Source organism: Bombus affinis, chromosome 8 (assembly GCF_024516045.1).
Source record: "Bombus affinis isolate iyBomAffi1 chromosome 8, iyBomAffi1.2, whole genome shotgun sequence".
NCBI classification, from domain to species: Eukaryota; Metazoa; Arthropoda; class Insecta; order Hymenoptera; family Apidae; genus Bombus; species Bombus affinis.
The window spans coordinates 11,573,310-11,601,242 of record NC_066351.1 but is presented as its reverse complement, the minus strand read 5'-3'; the positions used below and the strand labels follow the sequence as shown (position 1 = coordinate 11,601,242).

Genomic DNA, 27,933 nt, shown 5'->3' with positions numbered 1-27,933 from the left:
ATTAAGAATACGGTGCAACGGGCCCGAACAACCGTATCCTCAACGTACATTGTTAATATAAAAAATATTATTTGTCCTATATTGTTAACAATACACTTCAACCTCCTTCTCTCGATCTATACTCTCCGACTTTCCCGTTTCAGAACGTCGTTTATTCGTCCAAAGCAAAGAGAAAATACGAAGACAAACGTATAGTAAAAACGGAATAATCGATCGCATTTGTACATATAGTTCTTTCGGTAACAAATTCTCTTTCACGATTGATTATTATCATATATGTACATCTTTATGTGTTTTTCAATGGCCTTTTATTAATCGTCGCGTTTATCGCTTGTTTTTACAGCGATGTTAATGTAATTTATTATTATTTATGATTACACGTAAGTTACTATAAAAAACAGAAAATAAGTTATTGCACGTCTTCTGATCGCCAAATGAGATCGTATAGCATCATATGAAATCGGATAGATCGTTAAGTTTCTTATGTAGCGCGAAACATTCACGATCCGCTCGTAAATTCTTGTCTCCTGGTCAATGTCGTTCGGAACGTTGTCATCATGTTCGGTGCAATTATTATCCTTAGCGAACGTGTTGGTTTCACGTAGTAGACGGCATCGTATCGGCAAAAGAGCCGCGTTTTTACGATACTTTATTACACGAGATACATGTGCGACACACTCCGAGCTAATCTGCTTTGACATAGCAATCAGGTTGTGTCTATAATCGCACGTGTCAACCGATTGCGCGTATCGCGTGACAGCCATTCACGATCTTCGTGCAACTATTACCTACGTTAGAATTTCCCTCGTTAGTATCGTCGATGGAAAAACAAGAGTTAGTTTAAACTGACGGATGTCACATATTTTCATCTATTTACCACGAAGATGACGCGTCTACGAGAAACGAAACACGAGAGATACAAAGTCAATCGCGTGCAGCAGAAACACTCAGAACTCCCGCCATTGTTTCGCGAATACATCGCCGAGCATTGTCAACGTTTATCACGATTGGAGTTCTCGTCGTGCGTAATTAAAAATGCAACGAAGTATGGACCCTGAGGAAATATCTGACAGCTATGATTCATCGTGAGTGCTCGTATTTGAAAAATAGGCGACCAAATTTGCTGCAAATCGCTACGCGTAAAGATTCGATAGCAAGTAAGCGAGAAGAGGGAAATAAGAGAACGCGTGCGTGCTCGCGCTGCAACACGAACAAAGTACTTCCTGTCGAGGAAGTTTAATTATTATAAAATCGCGTGTGCATCGCCAGTAACCGCGAGCAGACGACCGTCCCCGCGTTACTTCGCAATCCCACGCGCGTTTTTCCTTCATAAGCGTCGTTGAAAGACGAGAATTCGGGGGAACGATTTACACGTTATCGGTACTTTTGTGGAGAGTCGGATATATTCACGCGTCGCTACTGCAGCGGACGAGTCGCTATCGTGTTCGTGCGAATATCTGTTCACTTCGATAACGAGCCCACGAAATACACATCTTTGAACGCGTCGCTGCTACTGCGGCGGACGAAGGTAAATCGTTCGCGGAGTATCGAGGCTGTCGATTGAAACAAAATAACCTTCCAATCTTCGTAGAACTACTTTGTTAAAAATTTTTGTGATTTCACAAAGAATCAGAAAAATTATCCTAACCATTCGATGCTACACGTGTGCGTTTGATTTATTTTTTAGACCGTGGATGCAGCCAGGTATCGGAGGCGGAGGTGGCGCGGCCCACGTAGGTGGGACAGGTGACGACGAGGCTCCGAAAGATCCCGGTGTTCGGATCACTCATCAATCTTACACCGAGAAAGACTTCGAAGGTATCGAAATTTCTTCCATTTACATTCTGATTTTCTTAAAAGATTCCTGCCGATTATCGAAACCAGCTTTCGCACATTTATGTTTCTTTGCGATTTAATCGGGCCGTCGATATCTACCGTTCCGGCGTAGGTCAGCTGGATACACGAATCTGGCTTCGCTGTTTGCTCATAGAACGCGTTGCCGGTGCTTCGAAAATCGTTATTCCGTTTAGCAATGTCGCGATCTTTTCGTCTGCGTTGAACGTCGGGCTCGAGGTCACCTGTCCCCGTGCGATCTTGAACCATCGACATTCCACAGACGAACAAATCGTTTCGGATTATCCGGCTGACTCGTAACTATTCGCATCGACCGACGTAAATTGATCTAGCCAGCGGTAGTAGAGCGGGTGTAAAAGGTTTAAGAAACGTGGAGATCGAAAGAGGCAACGGGATTATAAAGGTCTGTCGGTCGTCGGTCAAAGATAGGGGAGACACCGAGTGTCCTCGACCGATAGAGAAAAGATCGCGGTGAATTTCTCTTTCTGTCGTGCTCGATAGGATTTTTATTATCGATAATCGTAGGAATGTCGTGGAACGTCGACTCGAGAGCCACTGACGCGAGTTCTCTTTCATCTGCTTCCAGGTCACAGAGCGCACACGGTATATGTGGGCGTGCATCTACCAGGCGAAAGGAGACATCGTCGTCATCACAAGCACCATCATTCTCAACGTCAGTTGGGAACAAGCAGTACCGATAAGGAGAATGTCGACAACGATAGGCCCAGTAAGTTTTCTCCTCGCTTGCGTTTCTGCTTCGTACGCACCCTAGTTCGCTTTCTACCCTCCGTTAGATCTTTCCCTGTGTCGCGTCGCAGCCCCAATTGTTCTAAATCGGCTACTTATCGGACCGCGTTCCAGCTAAAGGGTTGCCCGTGTTTTTTCCCTCGCAACTAACGTTTCCCTACACCGTTGGTTAATCCATAAAATTGAAACCGCGACGGATCCACGCCCATCGTTTCGGTAAAACGATCGATCGGTTAACGCGCCGTGCCGTACCGCGCCGTCCCAAACCGAGAGGACCAACCTAATCTCGTCTCCTCCGTGTCTGTATCATGTGTTTCCCTTTCGGTAAAGGACGACTGACGCTCTCCGACGTAATCGATAACCACCACGAATAGAAACGGGAGACAAATGTCTCTTGTAGGTCACGAGTTTTCGAGGCTACTTTAGCCTCGATGCTACTACATCGAACTTAGTTAATCGCTCTCGTGCGGCTTCAAAAAGATCTACTATTATAGTTGGCTGAAGAAAGCCACTTCAAGTCAAGATACGAAGGGCTGAAAATTCTCACCAACTTCTTGGTTCGCTTGATTTCCACCGAGCCGTCGAGATACAGACGTTCCGACCAACCAGTTTCTTTCGCGACGAACCGCGAAAAGTTTCTGACGCTGTGCCACGTCGTTAAGATCGCGGAACATCCCGAGGAAAGCCGTTCGCATGCTTTCGCACGGCTATTGTCGGAAATAAAAAACGAAACAGCGTCGTTACTAGCAGATGCTGAAACGCAGATGTCTTCTTTCGTATGATGTACGCGCGCGTTCATACGGACCGTAACGCTTTGAAAACTACTCCGACGGTTGGTTCATATCCATTAGCGGTGTCGTGTCGTTCAAGTAGCTACCGCAGAACCCGCGGGTAAACGTTACATGGTATGTTGCACTTTGCGGCATTATTGAACGATATGTGGCAACCAGCCAACCACTTGTCACGACTTCTCTGGTTGTTCACCTTATCTTTGGCACACTGAATATAACAGGGTGTGACCGATATCGGGTTCTGACAAGGGTTTCCAGCCCTTGTTTCGCGAGATACTTCGCCTCCATTCCTTGTTCTCCTTACAAGAAGCTGGGAAAAAATGTTGGTAACAAATTCTTATAGAAACGCGTTCACGTATAAGTATGATTCGCGTTTGGGTAATACTAGATCGTTGGTCTGGAAACGTGTAATCCTCCTAAAGGTGCTGGCCGCAGTTCCTCGTCCCGATAAAATAGATTTATTTATATATTCATTTGATAAACCTATGATTCTATGCTAAACGCAGTCGTTTAATCTCTATCGACGCTATTTGAATGTATATCGAAGCTATGACTCGCGTTTTCTTCCCTTTTTCCCATCACCCGTGTCACCTGCAAGCGACATTTTTAATTTCGTCCAAGAGAAGCTATTTATGTGGCAAACCTTCTGAAGAATATCAGCCACCTGGCTCCAGGTAATTTCTCGTTGATTCGACGAGATGGCCAAGTTTCGAGTTTGAGAAGCCACGCGGAAACACACTCTTGCACGACGTGTCGAGTCACCGTGAAAAACGAAGCTATGAAAGAGTAATTGGGCGGAATTCGTAGTTGATCGGCGAACTGGCGTCAATGTTTGTTGTATCGTTGACGTTTCAGGACAATTGCTGATGACTCGAAGGAGTCGACTATCTAATATCTGCGATCCCGACGGCGAGATGATACGTAAGCTAAAATACACGTAACTGAATTCTATGTATTCTCGGACACACTTACCAAAGAGATCATTCGTACGTGAAGATGAAGATGGCTCGAAAATTCCATTTCCCTAAACTTTCAGTGTTCGCTTAATCGTTCAGGCACATTTAAAAAATGTAAGAGAAAGAGTCGACGATTTAAAGAAACAACGAAGAGCAATTATACCTGAGGATCTCGTCAAGGCTGCCGTAATCGTTCCAGCAATTTGGCGAGTTATTACGTTCGATTAGATTCGTAATTTGTACTCACGTTGTAGCATGATCCAGCTCGAAGAAGATTAATATTTATCAGATCAAATCGTTATGTGTACGATATAATGACTCACGACTTGTTACACTATTTATTGCTGTTACATAAAGAGTGCTGCATTCGTTTGCGTGACGCGATTGCGTTAATGTAGATTATCTTTACGTAGATATTCCGCGAACCAAAAAGATTGAATTTTCTTACGGTCAGCGAAACGAAACAATAATTCGTAATAATTCTAATCAGATACAACCATACGAATGGTCTCGTTAGATATTTTTCGATATGACACTCGACTCTACTTGCGATTACATGCATCACTATAGAACAGCTTGCGATAATTCGAAAAAAAAAAAATACATTTCTAACACTTTTCTTAAGCGTATGCATGTGTCGTTTGTCATTATGCACGCAATATTTGCGTTGATCATTCTGCACTGCTCGATCTGATACTAGCATACTTTTGCTCTCAGAGTGCCTCGCATTTTCGAAGGTGAACTTATCAACTCTCTTTTCGCAAACTTCACGTTTCTTCCCTACTATTTAACGATGTACGCACAACATTCTTTCGTTGTTCTTACAAACAATGCACTTGAATTGGCTGAAAACATCGTTTATTGCACTGAAGAACACAGTTATAAGATACATACGTACCAAAAGTCATTCGACATTCATTTGATGGTGGTTAGAGGTCATATCGATATCATCCGAAGGTCGTTCCATCATATCAATGTCATTTCAAGATCTTTCATAGTCATCTCAAGGTCGTTTTATCATTCGAAGGCCGTACAAAGATCATTTGAAGCGTCACGTGAAAGTCATTTGACGGAGATGGTTTTGAAACCGCTCAAGATCATATCATATAGCGATCACCTATTTGTTGCAGATCATCGTAAGGTTATTCGGAGTTCACCCGATGTCATTTTAATCAACTTTAAATTTTACAAGTAGTTCAAACATCTCGATATGGTGTTTTATCAGAAGTGTTCTCTTTCTCTGTTTTATATAATGTATACATAAAATGTTCCGTTGTTCCGTTTGTTCTTTTACCAAACGACAAGAAGCCTGGTGGTTCAAGAAGCACGTCTGAAATTACAGTTACGCCGCCAGCCCAGAGGGTGCAGTTTATTCTGGGCGAGGAAGTCGGGGACGATGCACACGAGTCCCACCCCCTCTTCTCCGAGATGGAGGAGCTCGTCAAGGATGGTGACGAGATGGAATGGAAGGAAACGGCCAGGTAGTCGCGACTCCTTAGAACCTTTTATTCTCGGCAATGACGAAATTCTTTCTCGATATCGGACAAATATAATATTTATCTTGACATTTTCCATTCAGGTGGATTAAGTTCGAGGAAGACGTGGAGGAGGGTGGAAATAGGTGGAGCAAACCTCACGTAGCGACGCTCTCGCTACACGCTCTTTTCGAGCTAAGGAGCCTGCTGTTAAATGGAACTGTGATGTTGGACATGGAGGCGGCGAGTTTGGAACAAATCGCTGATTTGGTACTCGATAACATGATCAACAAGGGCTCCTTGCCGATCGAGGCGAGGGAAAAGGTATGGATGGAGGCTCGTGACCAGACTCTACCTCTCTCTCTCTCTCTCTCTCTCTCTCTGGCTTATGAAATGTTTAAGAACAAGTTTTAACGAGAAAGCTATTTGGAATACAGGTCAGGGAAGCTCTTCTGGTGAGGCATCGGCATCAACATGAGAGACGCAAGGATAACAACATGTCCAGGCTACCAATTATCAGATCCTTGGCCGAAATAGGTCGAAATCATTCCTCTTCGAAGAGTAAGTTCGCCATCATGCATTTTCGGTTAGATCATTCGATGTCATCTGAGAAAAAGAGTATTAATATTTAACTATCGCGCGTACGGTCATTTGAAACAAAACGCGTTCCTTCGATTATCCCGATTCGATCAAGCGTATTCCTCTTTTTAAACTCTAAATATTTTCTGCACTTTATTTCTTTTCCCTTTTACGAAACATTTAATTTGTTTAAAATATTTATCTGTTATATTATTTGTTTACTCGACATTATGCCAAACATGTTGAACGAGAAATTGGAGAAATGTAAACGGTATGTGAGTGGGGTGGAAAATATCCGGCAGCACTTTAGACCTTTCAAAATTTCCTCACACTAAACGCGTGCAACACGCTCGACATTTTCAGATTCCGACTGTACTTGTGGTTTGCATGCGTTGTTGACGTCAGATTTACAGGAGCGTCGCGACGCTAGGGACGCCTACGCTCCCTCCGTCGCTCGCAGTAGCAGTTGCCCAAATTCGAATACGGCTCTGCTTTCGAAAGAAGCGAAAGATCTGAAAGGACCGTACCTTCTAGTTCCAGGTATAACGTAGGCCAGACTAAGGCTAAGCAGCCTCGATTGCCTTGGGTTACGGTGCTTTCGCAGCTTTCTACATCCCTTTGTTCTCATTGTCCAACAGTATTCAACCCTTGTCTACGAATAACGTTTTAACCCGCTATTAAACATTAACCTTTATTCACGAATAATTTGTATAAACGTGCACGCAAGATTCGATTCGTTTTCATTTTGCGTAAAAATTCGTCAGTATGGTGTATAGTGGCTACATGTGACTACATGGATAATAAGTCCATCGACTTCGCCTGAATCGATCGTGGTACGAATATTTACACTTGTTTCTTATTTTTCAATCAGACGAATTCGGCATTCCCCACGTGGTCGGATTCACAGCATGGTTCGCGATGTGTCAACTAAAAGGTTAGACTGTCAGGTGGTTATTGTTCTTATAAATTTTAATCGATAGAGCACAAATCAGTGTCTTTCGTACTCTCGTCTACTTGGTAATTCTCTGCATTTCGTTGTCTCTTCTCCCCTCTTTCTCTCTCTCTCTCTTTTCATTTTCTCGTATATATTCTAGAACCGCAATAATGTAATATTCCCTGACATATATTTCCGTATCGATTATGCATCGTCTCCCACTATTCGTTTTCCCGCGTACTTCTCGGTGTTCTACAGTAATTAAGTATTGCACAGAACGCGTTCATTATCGGTCGGACTCGCAAATGCGACTCGGAAGGACGCTCGTGTCTGGCGAGTGTCGACCGTTACTACTGCGACCATGACGCGACACAGATACACGGAATTCCAAGCAATTCTTTTCACGTTCTCCTGAGATAGAGGCGATTCGAAGGAAGTGCACGATCGCGGGAACGCATAGGTGAACCTTCACAGTACTAATCAGGAGGCATGATCTCTCTAATTGTATAATATGCACGTGACTCAATGTATACTCTAACTACTCGATATACTTTGTACTATTAACTGTCATACTTATAATCGACTAACATCTGCCTTTTCAGCGTTCCAACTAATCTTCCTCTCCTGTCTTTGCGATTTTTTATTATTTCCCCTAAACGATAAACGATTACGATCTCGCTAACGAGTTGCGAGTTGGAGCGAGTTTCGCTCGGTAGGCAACCGTTGGCGAAACGTAGTGCACTGAATGAAAATGGGATTTCCTTCCTCCTTGGGTCCTTCCTCTGTAAATAAAGAACGATCCTGGTGTGTGTTTCATGCTCATTTTTAGTGGAGGAATCGAATTCTGCCCCGGCGATCGCCGGCGCTACAAGTCACGGCAGTGGGCCAGCGCTGAATGCCGGTAGCCGCTTCCTTGCCATACCCGGTAATCCCGGTAAACTGCTTTACTGTGCTTGGCACTTTTCTTATTTTTTAACATACTAGAGAACCCTCTCGTCGCCGTAAATTTCCCGTAGCAAACTATACAACGCTATAATCATATCACGTACTCTCTCAACACGGAAGTCTGAACGACGAGAGAGTATCACGAGTTGTCGGAATCCCGAGTCGAACGAACGCTCCGCGATCATCGAGGTTGAAACGACGATGTTTAAAATAACACCTCTATCGGCAAACGATTATTGAGGGCAAGTGGGAACACGGAAAACAAAATCGACTCCGTCCTCGAGTGGCCGCAGCTATGTGGTCAATTTATCGGAAAAGTTTACCGTATTGGTTACCGTTCGAAAGGATTGAGTTACGTGTTCCTGATATTTAACGAAAGTTCTACACGGCTTCCGCACGGGGAATCTTCGAATTGAAAATTGACGTTCGCGTTGAAAAAGCAGAAGTAATTCCGATCTACGACGTAATCTCTTCGTTCTTCGTTGACCCGCGAAGTCTTTATTATCAGATTCCCGCAACTCGGAAACGCTTTCGACACGTGAACGTGGGCCGCAACTATCTAACTTTTAGCGGTGCTGGATAGAGGTGGTAATTGAGAGGAAACGGAAAAATATGTAGCTCCTCGATTACATTGCCCACGCGACTTCTCGTTGTAATTTACCTTGGGAAGACGCAGTAGGCGGTAAGCTAGATTTCTTTCAGGCCAAGAACCAGGCACCAACGGGATGGATCGAAGTCCAAGCAGCGTGTCAATTAGCCGAAATCACAGTTCGTCCGCCTTAGAAAACGGAGACGCAAATCACAAGGTTCGTAGACTTTAACGATCTCATCCATCGTAATCAGACTGTGCGTAGAAATGTTTCTTTATGATCTTTTCACCAGGGTAATACTCATTTTATGCGGAAAATACCAGCTGGAGCCGAGGCGAGCAACATTCTCGTAGGAGAAGTCGATTTTTTAGATAAAACGCTGTCAGCCTTTATTCGGCTAAGCCAGGCGGGAATAATGGGTGACTTAACGGAAGTTCCTGTGCCAACAAGATTTATATTTGTCCTGCTCGGACCTACGGTAAGATTCGTTTGAAATCTAGACAAAAGCACTTTGTCGATGAGTAAAGCGATTTCAGTTGGAATATCAATTGTAGCGTGCATCGCTAACAGAGCATCAATTGTGTATACCTATCGGGCAGATATGGATTCTCGGGTAACTCGATGAAAAGCTCCTTTCGCGTAATTAACGTTTTAACGAAGCAATTGTCTACTCTGATTGCCTGGACTATTCTCGATCTCGAGAGAGGGATATACAAACCGATTTTTACCTAGCTTCGGTGAGAGCTTGATTTTTCCAATGATTTGTCGCGTTTCTTTTCATCAGCGAACGTTTTATCTTTAGTTTATCGACCACAGTGAATCTTCAGATGACTGAAGCGATCCATTTCAATCCACTAGACTAGATGAAACGACTTTGAAGCATTTTTACGAAGCATTTGTGCACAATTCTAATCCTTTATCTTCAATACATTTTTCTTTGTCTTGTAAGCTTTCGCCAATCTTTGCTAGAGGGTCAGTAAATTAATCTGTTTAATCTCGACATAATGAACGGGTTTATTTCTTTAATCGATCACTCACCGATGTCTCATTTTAAATCTATTTTAAGGAGGCATTCTGCTCGGATTGAAATCTTTGAAGTAAGATATAACCAATGGTCATTTTCTAATAATATTTATATTTATATAATGATCTCAAAGGGGTGATAAACGTGTTGACATCTAACAGGTCAAGCCAATATTTATAAACAATTGCATGTAATGGGAATGGGTTCGTTTAGATGGGAATGATTGATTAGAATCGAATTCATAGTTCCAAAACATTATAAAACTTCTCAGAATATTAATTTATTCGCTACACTCTGAGATTATTCATTATTAGCATGTATACAAACACTATGACAACAAATATAAATAACTGAATAAATACAGCTATAAAACAAATTCAAAATAATTAATACCTTTTAATTCTGATATAGATTCATGAACATTGACAATTAAATAGTGTTGGCCAATCAATAATAAAATCATTTTTTACATACAAGTGTTTCGTTCATTGATACTGATTCAATTAGTTAGATGGTCTATAGGATCACCATAAATATATTATCAATGTATGCAATGTATTTTTATATATAATTGTTGAAATATTATGAATACGTATGAAATACAGCGAGAAGAAAACTTGTACACTCATCGTAATAGGTTCACGCTACACAAATTGTCACGCCAAGATCACGTTTTACATCAACAATCGTATGTCCAAATGTCTGTATACTAAAAATGCTACTTCTAATTCTACGTTATAACATATTTTACACATTCTTGCACTCTCTGTAGGTTTAATATTTTGAGATTTATATTCATGGATTTTCTACACTTTCTGTCACGGATTCTATTGCTTGCAATACCCTGAATATTATTATCTTGAGAACTCGATTGTGAATTGTTTTCTGTTTCTTTCCTTCCCTCTGTTTCTACGTTTGTAGACTGTATGTATGTATATATGTGATTACAACCTCTCGCTGATACTCAAATCCTACTACTACATCTGACATCATGTACTTTATCTAAACATTGTGACAGTGTCAGAAGTGGGGACAGACGGAGCAAACTGAGTTATCTCTTGTCCCCGCCTTCCCGTAACATTCTGGCAATCAACTTCTTAACTCCCTATTATACTTTCTTAAATAATGTTTGTAAATAAAACAGCGATAGCTAAGTTGGTCGAGGCTTGGATTCCTAATCGAAAGTTCTTAGTTTCGAATCCTCGACTTTCAATTAATTTTCAGCCTACGGCACCTTCTGCAGCACTTCGCAATCTATTCGTAGTTGGTACACTGTGTTTATTACAGTGTGTGGTCCTCTAGTGGTTCGGAATACTCTGGATGCTCAGAATGATCATCCACATGTGGTGGGTGTTTGATGTTAGGGTTTTTCCGCATATCTCCTCCGACTGTTTAACATTAATGAAAAGTAAAGGAGCAAACAAAATTGGGTAGATTCATGTGCATTGTGTCTTTTCTCCCATTTTCCAAAGGAACACGCTACTACCATTGGTATCTCTTCATCTTCTGAAGAAGTTAACTGCACATACTTATAAGATTTATGCCAGAAAACAATGCACATGAATTTACCCTATTTCATTTGATTTTTATTTTTTATTGAGGGACATGCCAAGTAGTTTCTAACTTAGAATCTATTCTATTTTTTTCTTAACATTTATTCTCAGTTACCACTTGGTCTGTTCTTTGCAAAGATCATCTTGTGTTTCCCAATCTTGTAAACTATCTCTTCTAAAAGCATCTGCATCTGCTGAGTGTTCCTTCGTTTGTGGCATAGATTTTGGCCATGTTGCAAATGCATGTGGTCTAGCATCATAACCAGCATACTCAGGATATACTAATTCCTTAGTCCTTCCCAGACTTAAACAGCAAAGTTTAGCTGTGATTGATGGTTCTAATTCCGCTGAGAAGTTATGGTTATCAGGACTATATGTAGGTAATTATTTATAAATACATTTCTACAATTATGCATATATCTGTACTTCTTGCTAATGGCAGTATAACTGCTGGATCCACTGCAATTAGTACATTAGCATAATTAAATTTGCGAATAAAGACCTTCTATCCAATACCATATCTTTGCTTGACATTCGAAACATGTCACTTTATCACCTTCGCTTATGTAATAGAATCCTACAGCTGCAAATTTTTTAGGTCCAATGTATGGTATATGCTAATTTTCAAAACTCTGAAACCTTGCCGCTTCAAAACGGTAATCAATATTATCTATTTCTTCGCTCGAATGTTGCAGCAACTGGCGATGATAAATATACATTTGCTCGAAGGTCTGAAGTTTGAAATGTTTCCCAAGTCCGGCGTTTTATGATACAAATCATCTTATTTGAGTTATCGTTAAAAGTGTCTTGAAACCTATTTACAAAAAATTGCAAAATATTATTAACTTATAATCGTTTTTTCTACAGTAAGCAATAAGTATCTTCCATAGTTTCAGTTTCATTTTATTAATGGTAAAGTTTACTTTCAATTCCATATAATAGAATTGCGCAACGTATGAAATGTGCATATTTAAATAGATGCCGCGTTGAATGTATAGTCGTGCTCGTATTTGATAAAAAAGAAGTAATAGGAGGAGCTCTAAATTCGCTAGATGATTGCAATGTCGTTATGATTCGCGAATGACGGAGTATCACGAACTTTTCTTAACACATAACGTTGAAATGACACAGCCTACGCATCGCACGCAAACGAGAACTTCCGACAACTTCCTGTTTCTCTCGATTCTTAGTTGTTTCGTGCGTAATAAGTTCGTTTATTGGTGTCTGGCATTCCTTCTCTATCTATCCTGAACTTTCACAATTTCCTTTAACCATAACATACACTTTGTTTTCATCGTAGGGTGGAATCACAGGTTTCCACGAGATTGGCCGTGCCATGGCTACGCTGATGTCCGACGAGGTCTTCCATGACGTAGCGTACAAGGCCAAGAACAGAAATCATCTGCTTGCAGGAATCGACGAGTTTTTGGACGCTGTTACGGTTCTACCGCCAGGAGAATGGGACCCTGCGATCAGAATAGAACCGCCTGCCGCTATTCCTTCGCAGGTAAAATATACATGAGAAATCATTCGCAAATAGAGAATTTTATATTTTCATAATCAACCATAACGATCGATTTGCTCAGGATGTAAGGAAGCGACCAAAAGAAGAGAAACCGAAGGAAGACCTAGACGACGAAGCAGACGAGCAAAAGTTGAGGGAAGAATCCGGTCTGTCGAGAACTGGCAGGCTTTTCGGTGGCTTGGTAAACGACATAAAGAGAAAAGTGCCGTTTTATTTTTCCGACTTCAAGGACGCGTTGGCCCTTCAATGCGTAGCCTCTTTTATCTTCCTGTATTTTGCCTGCCTCTCGCCTATAATTACATTCGGTGGTTTGCTGAGCGAAGCCACAGGCAAAAATATGGCCGCCATGGAGTCGCTCGTTTCCGGTTTCGTTTGCGGCATCGGATATGGATTTTTCTCCGGTCAACCTCTCACCATTCTCGGTTCCACCGGCCCGGTCTTAGTCTTCGAGACGATAGTCTACGAATTTTGCAAGTGAGTAGGTTCTTACGGCGTAAGAGGTTTCGTGGATAACGTAAAAGTATATCGTTATGTTCGCAGGAAATCAGATTGGAACTACATGTCGTTCCGCTTCTGGATCGGCTCGTGGATAACACTGATTCTGGTAATCCTCGTGGCGATCGACGCTAGCGCTTTCGTGTGCTACATCACGCGGTTCACGGAGGAAAACTTTGCCACTCTGATCGCATTTATCTTCATTTACAAGGTACGTGACCGATATTCTCATCTCGAACAGCAAGAAAAGTAAGTTTCACTCGCAAAGAATCCGTCTTCGTTACCTACGTGAATCCTAATTGCGCAACATTGTCCTTCTGCTGCGATACGGGTTAATTGGATATGGTGTAACTGTGTGTGCTTCGCGAATCGCACAATCAGCGAAATCACCGGCATCTGGGTCACGAATCGCGGTGTACGCGTCTAATCGAAGCGTTTTAAGCGGGGCTTCGAAACCGTGAGCCGAAAGTTCGATCGACCTCGATCTTGACTAGAGAGTGGCAACGACAATCGAACGTTCTTAAGCTTCAATTTAATTCGTCAGCTTTTAATCGAGAGTATTCGCAGAGGAAATGGACTAAAGATTCACGTGTTTCAGGCCATCGAAAACGTATTGTCCATCGGCAAAAAGTATCCTATAAATACTCATGCGAACGAACCGTTCAACTACGAGTGTTGGTGCAAGCCGCCGAATGGCAGCCTACCGTCTAGCTACGACAACATTAATTGGACGGCTCTCGATCAAAAAACATGCCAGGTTAGTTGAACGTCCACGTCGAACTACTCGTTAGCCGAAATTACAGACTACAGCGGCACATTGATCTTAAGACTGACTCGATACAGCGTCATATTACTGATGAGAATGTCGTTGACTTTCTTTCAGAGTTACAACGGCACGCTGGTGGGCGATGGTTGCAACCTACCGCACTACATACCCGATGTGTTCCTCATGTCAATTATACTATTCATGGGCACATTCTTGCTATCCGTCGAGCTCAAAGATTTCAAGAACGCTCTCTTCTTTCCATCAAAGGTAGTATTACATGGTTTAGTCGCGTGAAAATCATCGTAAAAGTTAGTGAAAACTACCGATCAAAGTCTCATTGGTCGCGCGTACCATACAGGTCAGACAGGTGGTCAGTGATTTTGCGGTGATCATCGCGATTTTTTCGATGAGCACGCTCGACCATTTCGTGAATATTCCAACGCCCAAGCTCGAAGTACCGGAGGAATTCAAGCCGACGTTGGCCGGTCGGGGATGGATGATCTGGCCTTTTCAAAGCAATCCATGGTGGAGCGCCATCGTCGCGTGTCTGCCAGCTCTCTTAGGCACTATACTGATTTTTATGGATCAACAAATTACAGCCGTGATAGTCAATAGGAAAGAGAACAAATTAAAGGCAAGCGTCCATTCCTCGTTTGAAAAGCGATTGAAAAGTTGCCCGAAAGGCATCGATAAAGTGTATCGTTCGTGTTTAGAAAGGATGCGGCTATCATTTGGATCTGTTCGTCCTTGCGATCCTGATAGAAATTTGCTCGGTGATGGGACTGCCCTGGTTCGTCGCGGCAACGGTGCTCTCGATCAATCACGTGAATTCGTTGAAACTGGAATCGGAATGTGCCGCGCCAGGTGAAAAACCGCAGTTCCTCGGTGTCCGCGAACAGCGTGTTACACACATTTTAATCTTTTTGATGATCGGCTGCTCGGTTCTGCTCACGCCAATGCTGAGACACATACCGATGCCGGTGCTGTTTGGAGTTTTCCTCTACATGGGAGTTGCTTCGTTGAAGGGACTTCAATTTTTCGACAGAATTTTAATCATGCTGATGCCGGTTAAATACCAACCTGACTATATGTTCCTTCGGCAGGTAAAATAATTAACAGCTAATGGTTCGTGCGTTGCTCAGAAACCATCAGATCTTTCATAATTCACTAATCGTAAATTGTCGTAGGTACCACTGAAACGCGTTCATCTGTTTACAACGATACAGTTGACTTGTTTAGCCTGCTTGTGGATTATCAAATCTTTCAGCAGCACCTCCATCCTGTTTCCTTTGATGGTTAGTCGTTTATCAAATGATAATAAATTAAGATAACATCGTTTCTCCTCAAACAAATGATATTTTATACAGTTGGTGGTGATGATCGGGATACGAAAGTCCTTAGACTTGTTGTTCACTCAACGCGAGTTAAAGATCTTGGACGACGTAATGCCGGAACCAAGCAGGAAACACGCCGAAGATCTACGACAACTGGAGAGCGGCGAGGTTAGCACCGTGAGACGAGTACTAAATATCATCATTGGTCGTAAATAGCACAAAAAAAGTGATTGCGTGGCGAATATTTGCCCCGTGGTCACGGTAACTGTCGGCGATTACGATGAACCCGCGTTTTGCCGGAAACGCAGCGAACGGCGCGATATATTAACGAACGATCATTTGCACGTGGTCTAAATTTTGCTGCACGTGTTCTAGCAAACAGTCCTCCTCGACGCCGTTTTATCGCTGTTCTCGTTAATATCTATCCGATCGAAGCAATAATAATAATAATAATAATAATAATAATAATAATTTGCCATTAAACGTGCCTGAACAACGAGAATGGCTCGCTCCAAAATTAAGGAAAACAAAAAATGTATTCGGTGGTTTCGTAAACGTTTTCGACCAAAGTAATTTTCGCACAACTGTGCGTGCCAAAATACTCCGACCAGTATTAATTACATGTAATAGTTGTTTCTTCGAATAATATCTAGCATTTTGGACACGACTGTTTTAAAACATAGATAAATTTGTTATCGTAGTTGAATTACATAGATTTGTAGGTAATTGCATATTTGCTAAGAGTATACCATCGAAAGATTCGTAAACACGATAATAGTAACATTGCTTACCTTTTGTCGGCCTACGAGATTTTATTAAAACGCGGACGAATCTTCTTTTTGTTTTTTTAATTGAATTTACGAAATATCGTTATCAGTTCGTGACAACACACGCAAAACTATAACGATGCCAATGTTTCGACAAGCATTTGACACACATGTATCCGCTCGATGTATCGTCGAACACAGATTGCCTACCTTTAACATATGAAAATACATTATTGTTTAAGAACACACACAAATCTCTATGTAATCCTAACTCTTCCTTACGAAGCATTTACCGACACGTTTGACACATAGCACACGAGTCAAACACGCTCCGTTTGCATGCAATCCTAAGTTCCCGACACGTGTAGGATACCAGACTACACATTAGATCAGATGGACCTTCAGCATCCAACAGAAACCTTTCCTCGCTGTTCTCGCGTATAGTATCCGTCTTTTTATCAGATATATATTATTTCCAAGCACAAGGTTCAAACACCATAACTTAAATACGCAGTTAAGGAGACACACGCGTTTTTTTGTGGGGGAAAAAGAGGGAGAGAAAAAGGTAAAAAGATAAAGTTCTCTCAGAAAATCGGACAATCAGGGGAAAGTCGATGTGGAAATGAAAGAATGCCAGAGACATAAAGGTACCAGTGGTCGTCGAATCCTGCGGCTGTCATCGGTACGTGACCATAAGCGCACGTCCATAGTTCCTCGGCCTCGAGAATAATTGTAACATATGTATCTACCTTCCTGCTGAAGATCACACCTTTATTACGCTGAACTTCAGACGTCGTGCACTGCGATATAACAAATTTGATCACGATCGCGATCGCGGTAACGATGGCATAGACTCCGTTCATCGTTCCAGCGATTCGTTTTATCGATACTGTCATTCTGGTATCATTAATAAGCAAGAAAACAATTGAGGTGATTCGGCTCTGCACGAGTCACGAAGGCTACTTTTCCACGCGATACCTGCTCGTTCTCAGCCGAATGCAAGTTTCATTTTCTGTCTTTTTTTTTCCTTTTCCAGCTCGGACGATGCTAACCGAAATACCGCTTTCCTTTTATACCCAAATCCACCGTTCTTCGAGGTCTGTGGAGTACGGTAGTGCCGAGAGTTTTGCCGAGTTCAATGCATGGCTTGGTTTATTTTCTTTTCCGAGAGCAACGAGAATCAAGCGCAAAGCTGAGTTTACGATTTGTCCCTTAGGAACAGAACGAGTCTATGGGATACGGACCGTCGGGAAACATACAGATTTCGTTAGCGAACGGCAACATTATGAAGATCCCAATGGCGAGCATCAATATCAGCGAAGAGGTGAATAAAACCGGGATTTGGCAACAAGTGAACGAAGGCAACGAGAAAACGAAACAAGTGAAACTTATCAAGTACGTGTAGTCGATTAGGATGTAGATAGAGTAACGACGCGAAAACGACGTTGTTAACTTGGCTGGAATTTAGCGCGGGAAAGCAGAAGAAGCATTCGAAGAAGGAAAACCTGTTGATGGCTGACGAGACTACGAGGCTGACTACGATGACCGAAGAGGACGAAGATGACAGTGGAATCTCTATCAAGGTGACAAACGTAAATGACTCTAAATTCTAACCACCACCACGATCACCAAACTGATAAATCACATGGCAAGTCACACAGCAAGAGCACCAATACACCGGCATGCAACATACCCCCTGTACGCTACTGTGAGTAAGAATATAAAAGGGGGCTGCACGGAACCCTCGGAGTCGTCTTAGATAGATCCGTCCTTAGGAACAACGACAACTCTGATAGAGAAGAAGACCTACTTTCGCATCCATTCTCGATTGTATCCGATGCATAGTTAAGTTGCAGCATGCAGTGTTCGCCAATAAGTATCAAAATAGAAAGCAACAGAAAAGATATCAGTGAACTTGATTTTCTTTCTATATGTCCAATTATCACGATAGAATCGAGCAAAATTTAATTTTTGCATGTGTTGAATCTTATTGTTCGCACTTTCATACTTGATTTATCACTTGCACGCATTTTTCGATAGTCGAGTGTAATTTTTCGTATCCATCCGTGGATAAGAGAAATTGCGGAGAGATATTATCCGTTGCAATAACGTAATTACCGTGACATATAGTTTTTACAACTGTAACGAATGGTTGAGTTCGATCGTCGGAACGAATAATTGTCATCGCGGCTCATTCAAAGATTTTTATGTACGTAGATGCTTGTTTGAAACGATTGGCTTCTCGTTAATGCGCTTCGCGAAATTATGCGGAATGTTTGATTTAATCGTTTCAGGTAGACTTGATACGATCGAAGGAAAGCATCAGCCCGTTAACGATTAACGGCACTACTTCGGCCGAGACTTCTGTCTAACAAAAACAACGCTACATTGGGAACGCTCGCGATCATCTTTGAACGATCACTCGATCTTTGAACGATTCCGAAGATTCTGTTTTCCTTTAGTTCCAATTTAAACGGTACAAAGCACGTTTTGATTTTCCTCGTACGCGTTATCGTCTAGTCATGGTAAACGCGATGATCGTGGTCAGGAACAGTCGAGAAAAGTTATTACAAGGACAATATTTTATAGGAGATGGAATTGCACGCGAGACTATCTAATTTCATCGCGTTGTAGCTTGGACGAGTGCAATTAACAAACGCCACTGACGGATACCTAGATGTAGCTGTCGTGAACCTTTTATTCGTAAGAAAGGAAGAAAAAAGAAACGCACACATCATTAAAACTTAAAGTAGAGCGATCTAGATTTAAGATTGGATTTGTTGATAAATCGACGCGTGAATTGTCATCGCTGGATCTCGAATCTATTCTTGTCAGTGCGCAATAACGTTTACTTGTAATCTAGCGATTATATGGATTAAGTAGTTTGTGCCCATAGAAAATACGCCAAGAAAACCCCTTTGGATATATCGACGTTTCCTTCGAGGGATGTCTCGCAGAGGAGCTTGACCGATACGCGTCGTCGATCGTAGAAAAAGCGCCGAAAAGGTCGGTATTACCCCCAGTGACGAGACTCATTCTTCACCAACGCTCATGCAACATTAACAACATTCTTCTAGCACGATTGGATTTTATTAAAATTGTTCAAGTTTCCAATACACGTCAGATACCGGCCAACAGCGACAATATATTCATTATACGGTAAATGTACAGCATCTTTTTTACGCTGAGAATAGGAAAATTCGATTGCGTGGAAGAAAATTCGTACGCAAGGATATTAGAAAAGAGTTTTCCATGTTTTTTATCGAAATTTTAGCACGACTGAATTTCCATGCGTAACGCCGTCCCTTGAAGGATGTCCTTTTCGTTCGAAAAAAGGAACAATGAGATTTTTAACGTACTGCAGTCTTTCAGAACATTGCGCGGATCGTTACACGAATAAGCTGTTATTTCTCCTTCTTCGCCGGTTTTCAACCGACACAGACACGGAAACGAACCGATTGGTGCGAGAATATTAGAAGAGAATAATTTCATACAATATTTTTCAAGCGACACGTTATCAAATTATTACACGTTGGAATAAACCTCCGAGGATTTGCAAGTCCGCTCGAGAACTGCGTGATAAGTTCGTCGATAAATGAGATTAGGTCTTCGTATTTGGTGAGATGAGATAGTAGCACTATAGATTAATAATAAAGAGAGGTAAGAGGCATTAATAGGCCTCCACCTGTATATACAACATATATTGGAACATCTCTATCGATATATGTATTATACATACAGCAAAGTACGATACGAAGCAGCCGTTCGTCTTGATGTTACGTGTGTTTGTATAAATTTAAGAAAGAAATTCGCTCGCAGATCTATACACGCTCGCAATGGGAAAGAAATTATAGAAGCGCATGCGAGCGTTCTCGATCCCGTTTCAGACACATGTTTGCCATAAGCTAACGGGCTACGATCGTCATTATAGTATTTTAAATGGTTGTGATTAGAATTTTGAACATTTTATGAATGATGTGTAAGTACTTCCTAGTGAAAGAACAGTGATTTCAATAATTTTGTAAATCTTACGCGACGTAAACAAAATTCTGCTTTAAAAGGTTCGCGTAACAAATTATAATAACAAAGCAGAGAATGCGCGTGATACGGTATTCCGCTATATTTTCAATTTACATATTTTTTAAAAATCGCGAACACATTTGCTGCAACTTTTTACAAAGATATCCCGAGAGTGTGCCGCGCCGTGTTTAGAAGACCTAGTTTCCTGTCCAACGTATCTATTTGCAACGGAATACCGTTAATGATAAAAATGGATACCGAAGTTGAAAGCGTAGAAATTTATTTTAGGTACTGAAATAGAATTTTGTTACGAGCAATAAGTTCAGCGTATACACGCGAAGTTGTTTATCCTCGCATAACATCGCATCGAACATCATTCAATTTTCATCATGAATAAAAGTGTACGTAACAAATAACTTCCTTAATGATTAACTATAGTTCGTATAAAGAATATGCACACTTTGGACACTTGCTTCGGTGGTCATAAATGTGTGTATATATACGAACAAACGAGGAAACTCATTGCGAGCAACAATGTATATAATCAGTTGCAATCATATAATTCGCTGCCATGCATGCAATCGATGTATTAGTCCTCCTTAACGGAATTGCTGATAAATCCTGATGAAAAAAGAAAAAGAAACAAATACAATATTGATTACCCACAAAACTCATTTTTTTCTCGATTTATTTTCATTTTACATGTTTACCCAATGCTTGTAAGCTTTGATCATAAAATGCAGAAGTGAGTTCTTATTCACGTCCTACATCAATTTCCTAAGAATCCTCTCTTTTCTATTATTTCTAGGTTTTCAACGACGAGAAATGACGTCATTCTTACGATGATCATTGCGTGCAATTGCAGGGGTAAGCATCTGGAACCGAAGTCCCCACTTGAAATTGAATCAGAATTACCATATACGTAGTCACTGTACTCAATATCTAATAACGAGAAACAAATATCAAAACAAGTGACTACTTACTATATTCTAATGTTAGACAACGGAAATATTAACTCGATCACATTGTATAATTATCATTTACCTCTACTTTTGTTTATCGGTCAATCGTGCAATTCAACAACGCGTGTACGAGATTCTCAGCTTTTTCGACCTGCAAAAGAGTTTGCTAAATTATCTAGAGCCTAGAACATTCATTTTTAAGGAAGAAAATTCAAATTCCTACCTCGTTTGTAACTTTGGTCGCTTTGGAAGTTAATAAACCAAGAGGATACAGCATAGAAATTATCCGGAGCAAGGTATTTACTATAATCACATAATCCACGCCTACATTCCGAACCGTGATTGGTTCAAAAAGGTAGCAAACGTTGTATAATAATATGTAGGATATAAGAGTGAGTGTAATGAGGATGGGCAAATAATAAAATCGTGAAATTTCATTGGTAATGTCACAAAACTGACCGTGAACCTCTCGAATTCGAACAAGATAAATCTTTGTATAGCTAACAAACACATGTCGAGTCTCAAATAAAGTGTTAGGTATAATATCACCAAACTTAGATCGACAAAAATCTTGTATAGCGCAATTTATGTTTATAGAAATTACATTCGTCAAACTAAGCGCGGAAAAATATTGAATAAAACAAAAACTCACAAAAATTGCTGGCAAGATAGATTCGAAGGATGAAACAGGACTGTTAAAGGATATGATATCGGTAACAAAAACAGAAACGAATAAACTGAAATTAAAGGAATACATAAAGAACAAGACGTAAGAGATGTGTTTCCAATTCAGTGATTGTTTTAACCGGCATAATGCAAGATAAATCAAGTAATTTCCAATTTTTACAAAAGTTGATTCATTTATACAATAATAGAGTAAAATCGAAAAAAATACAAAGCTACCCAGTACCGCTTGAGAAATTTCAATGATTTGTGTTACAATTGTCATGAACGCATATTCTGCATTGTATATGGTTAGTAAGAATATGAAAAATCAATGCGATTACTAGACAAGTGAAAATAAATTATAAAACACTCCAAGTTTAAAGCCGGTGAAAAATACGAGGATTTCCGAGCAGTTTTTCTTCAAAGTCCTTTGGTTTTTTAAAGAAATTGTTGCAAGTCCGCCGAATTTGAAGAAAAGTAAAAATTCAATTCAATTAAAGTCATTCGATACCTATTTTGCGGCCAAAATGATTTGTTTGGCATCATTTTATGTTCGAAAAATGAATTTTAAATACTCTCGACAATATATATTCTCACTTATTCGTAAACAAACATGGAATTTGTAGACAACACATTTTATCTTCTTGTTTTGTGTATGCAACAACTAAATATCGCTTTATTTTAAATTCATTATTTCTGTGTTCCAACACTTTCATTTTTTCCGAAAAATAATTGATGCATTTCTAGTGACATAAAACGTAAGTGCAACAATTTTACGATTACCGTCTGGTTTCATAGCTCTGTATGAAAAACAACATTAAATATTAAATTGTATCGCAAATACATGCGATTACTTTGCATGCAATAAACTTGATATGTTATTTATTACTAGTACTGCGTACACGATCGATACTAATTGAACAAATTTCTAACACTTATAAATATAAAGATTACGATGATAGAAATTATATGAAAAAATTTATAAAAGCTCTAGGGGAGCCATACAAATCTACAGTAAGTTTTTTATTCAAAATATTTGCTTCTTGACATTTGAAAGAAACATTTATCTCTTTAGTAACTATGATATTTCCTTAATTATGCAACATACTTATCCGTTTACTTTTTCAAAGGATGCGCAATAAACCTTAACATACTTATTAAAAAAGAACATATTAACTAACTAAAGATATAGGATAAAACTTTGAACAGAAAATATTCATTTACCTTTTTCGTTTTCAATACACTTCAAAGGCATTTCTCCGAATTAACATAAGAATAAATAAAGTGTACACAAAAAAATAAATGGACAAAAGTAAGAGTGGTTTCTTCATCATTCGACAAAAAAGAATACATCAATTTGTTTTTATTAACAATATCACCTTTACAGCATTCTTTTTCGACAAATGTTTACAAAAGTACATTTATGTTATTAAGATAGATACTGTGCTTAATTTAGATATAATATCATTACAATGAAACAATGAACGAGATTAAACTATTATTGTGTCTTGAATTATAAAAAGTATTGAATGCAAATAAATATATCTATTTTTTTCTATCTTCAGCTTGTATAAAAGTGTAATTTATAATTTTCATTGTAACATTAAGCAATTGTAACAATAAGCTACATTAGTTCAAAGAACTTTTACTCTGCAAAATTTTACTCAAAATGAATATTCACCCACTTCAAATTGCCTAGAAGTCTTTTCCTCCAGAAATTTAAAAATTACTATTTTTCTAATTTGTACAATTCAGTAATAGTAGCAGCTTTGTGAACACATTTGAATTTTTTAGAAATGTTTAACTCATATACACCAATAGTTTGTATAAGTGAAATAACGTGCATCTTCGTTTTATTCAAATGATTGTTCAAATTATGCCTTTAAAGTGCCATGAAAACGCAATTAAGAATGTGAAGCATTAATTTTAATAAGTGTTATTGAAATTTTGGTTTGAAACTAATAAATCATGCAATCAATTGTAAATCTCTACAACATATTACGTCTCTGATTTTTGCATATAGAGGAGTATTGCAATTTCCATTTTTCCTTTTTTTATATATACATTCGTATTTGATGTTACGTAAATAGACAACGTTAGCACAACATTAGCGAAACGGTAAAGAATGAAGATAATCATATAACCTTCAGAAATATTTTTTTTTTTTTTTTGGTATTACTTAACGACGAAAAAGGAATTGTAATTATTAAAGAAATGTTTTATCAGATAGAGCAAATAATTATTTCTACTCTAAAATGCTTTATAATTAAACAATCTTCTTAACATTTTTAACAGATTCGAGTGTTCATCACTATAGTGGGCTTTCTGATTATAGTTATTGCCAGGGACATGAGTTATGATAATAAATTTACTAAAGATGACCCATTAAATAAAATATAGTCAAAATTTATCCGAAAGTGCTATTTAAGAGGAAAAGAGTGAATTCTTTTTCAACTTTAAGATACTCATGTCGTGTAGTGCACTAAATTAGTACAAAAAGAAAATTAATTATAATTTCCACGTTGCCACAAACAAAATGTCATTATGTTACTTGGCCTCTGACTCTTTTGTAATTTCATTCCATGTAGGCACTTCTTCCGATTTAACTTCAACAGGTGCATCTGTATCTGGTTGACTACCGCTCTCATCAGCAGGTGAATCTCCTGATACAACTGCATCTATAAATTTAATTTTTGCATTTACAAAAAGGCAAGCCCTCTTTTACAAAACAACTTTATTTTCTACATTAACTTAACATACTGATTACTGTGCTGTTGTGTAAATATATTAATAGAATTTTTTACACATCAAATAACTAATTTATTTAATAATCAGAACTGACGCGGCAATCAATATGTTAAACATAATTACGAATTTATATATTTACCTGGACAAGCAGGATCAGACATTAGAGAAAATACTTTTTCTTCAGACATATCCTTTGTTAATTCTTTAAAATGAACCACTTGGTCGGAAAATGATTGCCAAAACGATTGCCCTTCAGGTATGGTAAACATAGCCTACACATCGTTTAGTGAAAGATAAAATATAATATATTTACATATTGAAAATATACAAAAAAGAAACAAATAGATTTTAACATAAATCTCAAACATAATCATATGACAGATATTTTATGCATGTACAAGTCACGTATAAATTACACACGCATCTGGTTAAATATAATTACCTTAAACTTGTTGTATATATGTTCAGACTTTTGTCTAATTTGTTCTGCCTTTTGTTTGAAAACACCCTACAAATAAATTTTAAGAAAAGAAATAAAAAGATCATATACTAAAGATTATATTTTATTCTTCAAAAACCAAAAGGGAAAAGTATAATACCTCCTCTTCGTCGCTTAATTTCCAGTCGGCTAAATTGCCAATATATCGTCTCAACTGAAAATTGTCAGTAGTTGATTAGGGTTACAGTGAATTAATTAACACTAGAGTGATAACTGATATTTTTTTACCCTTTTAACAGTTCCCACAATATGTGGATGTTTTTTCAACATCAAGGGATCAATTGAAAGGGATAACATATCATCCATTGCCTGCAAACACTTATCCGGATATGCTCGATCCAATCCGAGATTGGATTTAATTTGAGCATCCAACTGTAAAAGTTGTGCTTCTATACGAAGCCATCTGAAATTAATATATCCATATTAAAGGTCTACAAATTTTGTCAAATTCATATTATTTTTACTACCTCAGTTTATTTGTTTTACGATGAAGTGCTCCATCTTTTGCTAATAATCGCTTTTCTTCATCCGGGACATGTACATTGAAATCCAAACAATCTTTCACTTGTTCTGGTAAAATTTCGCCGCTTTCCAATTGTGCTTTTAATTTCATGGCATTTCTAGCAGTAGACCAGTCCCATTGTTTTTGAGCCTTATCACTTTCAAAAGATTTTGGCTTATCCATGTCTAATTTGATTCCTACATATTCACCAGCAAATGTTAATGCCAGTAGAAGTCGTCCCGGGGCATCCGACGATGCGGTACCAGAAACCACAGTACCCTCTAATATGGGTGCTTCACCTAAATTATTTTTTTCTGTGTATGAAATATATACCATTTAAATGTCAATAATTTAATATTAACCATATATGTGATTTCTCTATACTTACTTTCGACAGTAGCTCTTTTTTTATGCACTGCACTAGGTGTTACTTGGTCGTTAGAATCTTCAGTTTTAACTTTAGAACGACCTCTTCCATGATCTACAACGTGTAAAATATTTATTAACAAAAATTGTAACAAAACGCTATGTCTAAACAAAGGTATTGATATGTACCACTTTTATCTGTTGTAGCATCTGTCTCTTCTGAACTTGAAAAGTCAGCAAACCGTTTGGGCTTAATTTTCCTACCGCTACGACTTACAACTTCTTTTGGTGATTCCTCTCCTTGAGAATCCACTGCTTCTTGTTTCACTGAATCACTTGTAGACGCAGATAAAGACTTTGCTTTCCCACGTCTCTTTTTAACCTCAGGTGTATCCTAATTTTTCAGAATTTGTTTATACCATATAACATAATGCAATACTGTGAATTTTATTCTTAGAATAAAAATTGTATATAAATGTAAGGAAAAATCGCACAAACTATTCAGTCTTGATAAATATTTGTCGGCAGTTCCTAAATTATTATTGGAGTACTCAACTCAATAATTGTTTTCTTATACAATATTGTAATAATGAGTAAAAACTCCTAATAAAATATCATATGGAAGATTAAGTATATAAATAATTAAATACAAAAATATATTACAGCAGCCGAAACGGACTTCCTTTTCATGGATTTCTTTTTCTCCTCCTCATCAATAACAAGTCCTGTTTCCATATCACTATCTGCAGCACTAACTGTTGGTAAATTTGTATCACCTTCTTTCCCTGCTCCTTCGCCAATTCCAACTTCTTCAGTAATGAGTAAAAATTAATATCTTATATACATTTAAGTTGCATATCATATAATGCTATATTTACCTTTAAGATCAGCAAGATCCGATGCTTTATTTTTGTCATTTTTAAGTTCTTGTTCTAATTGCAATAAACCTTCATGAAAAAACTTTCTTCTGATTGGTTTACCAAATCTTGCTTTATTCTCCAAATAGGTATACAACTCTTCTACTTTGCATACAGCTCTAAAATAAAGTATTTAAAAATCTTAATGCTTTTTTAAATCTTATGTATAGTTATATATTATATTTGTATAATTATATATATATATATAATTTACATTATTAAATACAATAAGACATTATAAAAATTGCTACTTACGTTTCTCCTGTGCCATAAAAATAAACACTATACTTTGAATTTTTTGAATTGGCATCAATAACTTTTTCAACCTAAAAAAATGGAGATTAATGATGATACTATATTATAATATGTTCTTTCTAACAAAAAAATTGTAAGATATATTTACATATGTATTTCAAAGAAGACTATATACGACTAAATAATTTTTTTCACAACATAATTTGAGAATAATGTATTGATATCAATATTATGTCTCAATACACAACAATATCCAAACGATAATGAGTTTCAGGTTAAAAATGTTATTATCACTAGTAATCATGATATAAGTCTTTGTCATTACGAATTTCAACAAAATTATTAAAAAATAATCCTAAACTGTATAGCTGAACTTACTTTAGCTGGCCACGGTGGATAACCTCGAACTTTAGCAAAAACTTTGTCACCCGCGAAAAATTTCTTATGGAGCTTCACCATGTTGTCCGCAAGCTTTCTCAAGTTGAATGTTAAACAGCAAATATTATCTCTGTTCCTACTATACACGACGTACAATAAGACTGGTTAATTTTTAAGAAACATTGAACAAAACATCGCTAAAGCCACCATTTGCACGATATAATATAGAAAACACGCAGAATAAGACGCTGCGCGCCAATTCATGAGTCTCTAGTTACGAATACT

General features: G+C 38.7%; 2 protein-coding genes and 1 pseudogene across 24 annotated transcripts in view; 1 reads left to right on the top strand and 2 right to left on the bottom strand.

The window, feature by feature from the left end:
• The window catches only part of LOC126919157 (electroneutral sodium bicarbonate exchanger 1), a 27,630-nt gene extending 5,876 nt beyond the window's left edge, over positions 1-21,754 (top strand). For 3 of the 22 annotated variants that reach the window (XM_050727891.1, XM_050727890.1, XM_050727888.1), the window contains 22 exons: positions 1,688-1,818; positions 2,441-2,581; positions 4,248-4,313; positions 5,691-5,829; positions 5,928-6,147; positions 6,261-6,384; positions 6,766-6,942; positions 8,166-8,270; positions 8,984-9,087; positions 9,164-9,349; positions 12,749-12,955; positions 13,035-13,447; positions 13,514-13,679; positions 14,067-14,225; positions 14,352-14,501; positions 14,593-14,868; positions 14,948-15,337; positions 15,422-15,529; positions 15,602-15,736; positions 17,552-17,730; positions 17,804-17,918; positions 18,630-21,029. In XM_050727891.1, coding sequence (XP_050583848.1) covers positions 1,695-1,818; positions 2,441-2,581; positions 4,248-4,313; positions 5,691-5,829; positions 5,928-6,147; positions 6,261-6,384; positions 6,766-6,942; positions 8,166-8,270; positions 8,984-9,087; positions 9,164-9,349; positions 12,749-12,955; positions 13,035-13,447; positions 13,514-13,679; positions 14,067-14,225; positions 14,352-14,501; positions 14,593-14,868; positions 14,948-15,337; positions 15,422-15,529; positions 15,602-15,736; positions 17,552-17,730; positions 17,804-17,918; positions 18,630-18,707 — 3,762 coding nt within the window. In that variant the 5' untranslated portion in view covers positions 1,688-1,694 and the 3' untranslated portion in view covers positions 18,708-21,029. Of the gene's footprint in view, positions 1-1,032; positions 1,086-1,337; positions 1,529-1,687; positions 1,819-2,440; positions 2,582-4,247; positions 4,314-5,690; positions 5,830-5,927; positions 6,148-6,260; positions 6,385-6,765; positions 6,943-7,273; positions 7,337-8,165; positions 8,271-8,983; positions 9,088-9,163; positions 9,350-12,748; positions 12,956-13,034; positions 13,448-13,513; positions 13,680-14,066; positions 14,226-14,351; positions 14,502-14,592; positions 14,869-14,947; positions 15,338-15,421; positions 15,530-15,601; positions 15,737-17,551; positions 17,731-17,803; positions 18,044-18,629; positions 21,030-21,163 lie in introns of those variants that run through there. The other 19 variants (XM_050727906.1, XR_007711518.1, XM_050727893.1 and 16 more) reach the window with 19 other exon arrangements.
• Positions 21,351-23,238, bottom strand: LOC126919672 (uncharacterized; annotated as a pseudogene).
• Positions 22,992-27,933, bottom strand: LOC126919174 (PC4 and SFRS1-interacting protein-like). Of its 2 annotated transcripts, none has more exons than XM_050727952.1 (12): positions 27,649-27,933; positions 27,271-27,341; positions 26,977-27,134; positions 26,762-26,907; positions 26,288-26,492; positions 26,121-26,213; positions 25,698-26,046; positions 25,459-25,633; positions 25,331-25,384; positions 25,174-25,239; positions 24,871-25,003; positions 22,992-24,661 (listed from the first exon to the last, which is right to left on the bottom strand). In XM_050727952.1, exons 1-12 carry the CDS (start codon positions 27,727-27,729, stop codon positions 24,531-24,533), a joined length of 1,662 nt encoding a protein of 553 aa, XP_050583909.1. In that variant the 5' UTR covers positions 27,730-27,933; the 3' UTR covers positions 22,992-24,530. The 2 variants fall into 2 exon arrangements, with proteins under 2 accessions (XP_050583909.1, XP_050583910.1); XM_050727953.1 differs by having other exon boundaries at positions 25,698-26,031.